The following is a 6,000-nucleotide window of genomic DNA, read 5'->3' as shown; positions in this document are numbered from 1 at the left end:
TTTGGTGTTTTTTTGTTTTACGTGAAGTACAATTATGGGGTTATGGGTTATTATGTAACACCCTAATAATTCCTTGCTTTTTATAAAATATTTTCCAACTTAAAACAAAGGAATTACCGCCACCGTGATAACGGCTAAGGCTATTTACCAGAATTACGCAGCGGAATTTAACTAACTTTCAAAATGGATTAAATAGTTAATGGTCATTAAAACAAACTGGAACCATCAAGGCCCAAACCAACATTAAATAGTTTTGTAAAATACATTAACTAAGTTTCTACCATAATAGCAATAGTAGTAGTCATGACTATAAATAGAGTTTATGAAATACAGAAGAAAATAACTCTCAACACGAATCCCATGATAACTTCTCCACGCTTACCAATCTTCCTGGTTTTATGGCTTGCATGTTGAATGTCCCTTGATTTATGGTGAAGTATGTTTGTTGGTTAACTGATCATGTTGGTTAGCTAATAATTGTTTCCTTGATAATTATGAGAGGGGTGAAAGCATATGGGGATGAGTTTGAGAATTAAAGAATAAAACATGATTTGGATCAACAAAGCATGATTTTGAATTGAAATGTGTGAAATAAATTGAATCGTTAAAGTCCCCTCTTAATGTTTTCTTCTGTTGAATGCTTGATGTTCCTGTGTGTCCCTTTAATATAATTGGCTTAGGGTTTGTATGAGGTATGTGATGAGTCTTTCAGTTTGTTGAGAAACTGTCCATGTTTCATAAACCACAATGCGCCATTAGCATCTAGCCGTAGGCTGTTTGAGGTTTTTGTGTGCTAATGGTTTGTGAACATGGTGTGCTTCAATGAAGCTTGTGGACATCTGAGACCAATATTAACATGATTCTTTTTGGATTTGCAATCTTTTTCCAGTTTAAATGTGTTAGGAGTCATTGTTATTCATTCCTTCACATATAAATTGGTATTAGATTGCTTAGGCAATTTAAGTCTTGTTTAATAGTACTCCCCTTAACTTGATTTTTTTTGTCTTTTCCGTCTTTGCCACTTTTAATGTGTTAGGAAACAATTAAATTGAATCCTTCACGTATAAACTGGCATTAGACCGGAGAGGCAATTCATGTCTTGTTTACTTAGTTGTTACTTGTCCCCTTAAGTTCCTTTGTTGTGTAAGATCGATGATGAGTCTTTTATATGCTGAGAAACAAGTCCAGTTAACTACACTCGCTCATGCTGCCATTAGTATCAGTGGTCGTGCTTCTCAGGCGCTAAGTGTTTGTAGTTTGGATTTGTTTCAATGATGCATGGGGACATTCTGAGATGAATATTGATGTTTTTCATGAATGACTTTTAGTCTTTAGGTGGTTCTTTGAAGGGGATTGAGTGATTGTTTACTATCCAATATGATAGTTAACAATTTCTCAATTCCTTTTGGAAGAACCACCAAACACTAAAACAACATGTATGAATGTGGTAGTGATACTCAATGATGTAATTGTTGATATTCTGAGATTTCTGTTTTAATAAAAGTCCTTTAACTCCTTCTGTCCAACGGAGTGATTGTCATTTCACATGGTCAATAGTGAATATCAATCATTCCGTTAGGCAAAAGGATGTTAAAGTTGTGAAAATATTGAAACAAAACAATCAGTGATGTAAATCAACAAATCTGAGATTGAAACCCTACATTACATTAACTAATCAACTAATGTTTGCTAATGTCCCATGTGTCAGTCCTATATGTCCCACCTTGTTCATGCGTTTCTGAATTTTGTTTTGTTTGATCTATGATAAGTCATCATTGGCTGAGACTCAAACCCATTTTTCCATTAATCATTTACTATGGTGTTAGTGATATTCAATGATGTAATTGTTGATAATCTGAGATTTTTGTTTCTAAAAATGTCCTTCGTATCCTTTTGCAAAAGGGAATAAAGGTCATTTCACATGAGACGAAGTGATCATGTATTCCCTTTTGTAAAAGGATGATGAGGTTGTGAAAAGTTTAGAAACAAATTGGTCAATGATGTAAATCAACTAAACTAAGATTGAAACCCTATATTCCAATTTTCATGCCTTTCCTTGTACATGCCTTGCCTTGTACATGCCTTGCTCATGAAGGAAATAATGCCCTTGGTCAAAGTATGCATTCAATGCTAAGTCTAATAAATGCGGTTCAGTATTAATTAATTATACAAGTTAATAATTCAGTGAGATCAAGTGAACTGTATGCCTAGCTAGAGGCCGCTTCAGTTCAAGTGGAATTAATAATATTAATCCACAGCTTACTCTTTGACTGAACCCGTAGGGTCACACAAATAGTACGTGAACGGATCAAGTATTTAATAATATCACTCTCCTTGTTAGTGATATTCAATGATGTAATTGTTGATAATCTGAGATTTTTGTTTCTAAAAATGTCCTTCGTCTCCTTTTGCCAAAGGGAATAAAGGTCATTTCACATGAGCCGAAGTGATCATGTATTCCCTTTGGTAAAAGGATGATGAGGTTGTGAAAAATTAAGAAACAAAATGGTCAATGATGTAAATCAACTAAACTGAGATTGAAACCCTATATTCCTATTTTCACTTGTTGATTATGTTGCCTTGCCTTGTTCATTGCTGCCTTGTTATGCCTTGCCTTGTTCTTGTTGCCTTGTTCATTGTTGCCTTGTTCTTGCATGTCCCCTTCATTGATGTCTTGTGCATGCCTTGCCATGTTCATGAATGTACCTTAGGTTCATTGCTACCTTGTTGATTGCTACCTTGTTTATGCCTTGCCTTGTTCATGCATGTCCCCTTGTTCATGCCTTGCCTTGTTCATTGCTGCCTTATAAAATAATTATGTTGTAATTAACTACCTTATAAAATAATTATATTGTAATTAACTACCTTATAAAATAATTATGTTGTAATTAACTACCTTGCCTTGTTCATTGTTGCCTTGTTGATTGTTGCCTTGTTCATGCCTTGCCTTGTTCATGCATGTCCCCTTGTTCATTGCTGCCTTGTTCTAGCCTTGCCTTGTTCATGCCTTGCCAATTTCATGCCTTGCCTTGTTCATGCATTGCCTTTTTCATGCCTTGCCTTGTTCATTGTTGCCTTGTTCATGCCTTGCCTTGTAAATGCCTTGCCTTGTTCATTGTTGCCTTGTTCATGCATTATCTTGTTCATCATTGCCCTTTGTTGGTTGTTGCCTTGTTGATTGCTGCCTTGTTCATGCCTTGCTTTGTTCCATGCCTTGCCTTGTTCATGTTCATTCTTGTTCATGCCTTGACTTGTTCCATGCCTTACTTGTTTATGGCTTACTTGCTCATGCCTTACTTGTTCATGCCTTTTCTTGCTCATGCTTTGACTTGTTCCATGCCTTACTTGATCCATGCCTCTTGTTCATGCCTTGCCTTGTTCCATGTCTTACATGTTCCATGCCTTACTTGTCCATGCCTTACTTGTTCCATGCCTTATTTGTTCCATGCCTTACTTGTTCATGCCTTACTTGTTCATGCCCTAATCGTTCATGCCTTGGTTGTTCATGCCTTTCTTGTTCTTGCCTTGCTTATTCATGCCTTGTTCATGCCTTCCTTATTCCTGCCTTACTTGTTCATGCCTTACTTGTTCATGCCTTACTTGTTCCTGCCTTACTTGTTCATGCGTTGCTTGTTCATGCGTTGCGTGTTCATGCCTTACTTGTTCATGCCTTGCCTTGTTCCCGCCTTGCCTTGTTCATGCTTTGCCTTGTTCCATGCCTTACTTGTTCCATGCCTTACTTGTTCATGCTTTCCATTGTTCCATGCCTTACTTGTTCCATGCCATACTTGTTCCATGCCTTACTTGTTCATGCCATACTTGTTCCATGCCTTACTTGTTCATGCTTTGCCTTGTTCCATGCCTTACTTGTTCATGCTTTGCCTTGTTCCATGCCTTACTTGTTCCATGCCTTAAAACATGAAAGTGCATGGTTGTGATAATGAATTATGAACACAAACTAAACTCTGATTAACAACATTAAACATTCATTCATTCATTCAATCTTCCAAAAGATATGTTGCTTTCAAAATGTTTTGCTTACATGTGATGCTTTCATTCAAGCTTACAAAAGTTACATGATCATGATACTTGTTACTTTCAAAACATGTCCCCAGAACACAAAAATAAATCTCCTTGTTTGCTCACTGCTTCACTTATTTTCTTTCCATTCTTCATAAAGTTGCATGCACTTATTCACTGCCCACCTTGGTGCCTTGACTTATTCTGGCAGATTGCCATCATCTTCTAAAATTTTCTTCTTGTTGTGTGGAAGTTGGTAGTCATTGTTGCCCTTGTGCTTTAGTATTTCATTCCCAACAAATTGCAGTGTCATCCACACATTAGAAAGAGTCTTTGGATGCAATTCATTAAATGAATCAGTCACTGCACCACTTAAATCTTCCACTGTTTTGGGCATCTTTTTGTGCATGAGTGATTGTATTGACCTGAAAAACCCCAAGTCCAAGATGTTGCAATCTGAACTATTTGCTGGTTGTTGTGTCAATATCAATGTAAATCCATCTTGCTTGTAGTGTTGCTGCCATTCTGAATCAGATTGTAAAATGTGTGCCTTTGCATTATCTTGAATGATGTAGATCACCTTTTCCCCCTCATGTGGTGGCCATTTCTCTTTAATCGTTGGGATTAAATAGTTGATTAGCATGGCCCTTGTTGCAATTTGATTAACTGACTTAATTGGTTTTGTCTCAATTGTCCCCTTCACTCTGTTTTTGGAAGTTCTCTTTGATGCTACTGCATCTGTGAATGGAAATATACCTAGCTTGCCATCAAACTCACACTGCCCATCTTGTCCCCACCTTGGTCTTGCTACTGCTGCTATGAACATGAATTTTGGTATTTTTTATCTTGACTTTGCCCTTCTGTGTGGAAATGGTTCATTGTTTGCAAGATAAACTCTTTGATTTTTCTGTGTTAGATAGAGCCATTTCTCATCTATGTGAATGAAATCATACATGATGTAATATGTGGATCATTTGGTATAGTGTAATCCATTATGAGTCTAAGTACCCACCTCATCCTTGCCATCTTGCATTCTTCTGAAATGCCTGAATGCAAGAGACTTGAGTGTGGTTTAATCTGTTTTCTTTTCACCATTCTTCATACTGTTGTTGCCCCCAAATTCAGCATCTTTGCAAGATCTCTAATGCTTGTTCTGTCCCCTATGCCTATTGATGCTATTGATTTATATGTCACTTGAATTCTTTTCCTACCACAGTTGTGATATTTTCTTTCATAAAGATATGAATCCATGGTTGTCTTCTGTCTCTTTGCTTTGTTCCATATCCCTCCAATTGTCTTCCTTGTGTAACCGTACTTTTTAACAGCCACCTCAATTGTCCCATAAATGAGTTTGTCTGACTCTCTAAGTTTTCTTCATAGCAGGAACAAGAAGATTTTCAGCCTCAATTCATTGTTAATTCTAGGAGTCCTAGGCTTATGATGAACCTTTTCACTATCTGTTTGATGTTGTGGAGATGGTGTGAAATCTTCGTGTGGTGGCATGTTCAAATCAAAAATAAATGGAACTGTCTGATATGATATACCTGATGTTTGAGTCTTCTGTTGTCCCACTTCAATTTCATGTGGTACTTCTTGTGGCACTTCATTAAGATCTGGCAGTGGTTGGTACTGCTCAAAATCCCCAAATTCATGAGCATTTAGTTCAACGCCAGCATGTTGTACCACAGCAGCAGCAGCAGGTTCATCATCCTCCGAGTCATATTCCGTATTTGTGTCGTCTCCCTCATCATCAGAAAAACCGAGGAAGTCATCCTCTTCTTGATCTGAAGCCATTAATATCCCCTGTTTTTTATTAACTCTAGTGAATTGAGGCTGTAAATCTTGTCTTAAAGTAGAGCAGAATTTTTTTTATTCTTGGCGTAAAGCATTTATGAGGGAAAAATGTGGGAAAGTGACCCTATTTGTAAAGGGTTTCAACTTCCCTTTTTAGGGAAAAAGTTTGAGGGAAAATTTGGAGGA

The 6,000-nt window shown here is 37.0% G+C and overlaps 1 protein-coding gene across 1 annotated transcript; it reads right to left on the bottom strand.

The window, feature by feature from the left end:
* Positions 1-4,219: 4,219 nt before the first annotated feature.
* On the bottom strand, positions 4,220-4,846 carry LOC130469659 (uncharacterized). Its single transcript, XM_056839069.1, has one exon. The coding sequence runs from the start codon at positions 4,844-4,846 to the stop codon at positions 4,220-4,222; it is 627 nt and encodes a 208-aa protein (XP_056695047.1).
* Between the last annotated feature and the right edge of the window lie 1,154 nt (positions 4,847-6,000).

This window comes from Spinacia oleracea, chromosome 3, assembly GCF_020520425.1.
Source record: "Spinacia oleracea cultivar Varoflay chromosome 3, BTI_SOV_V1, whole genome shotgun sequence".
NCBI lineage: Eukaryota > Viridiplantae > Streptophyta > Magnoliopsida > Caryophyllales > Amaranthaceae > Spinacia > Spinacia oleracea.
This window is presented reverse-complemented; position numbering and strand designations above follow the sequence as displayed.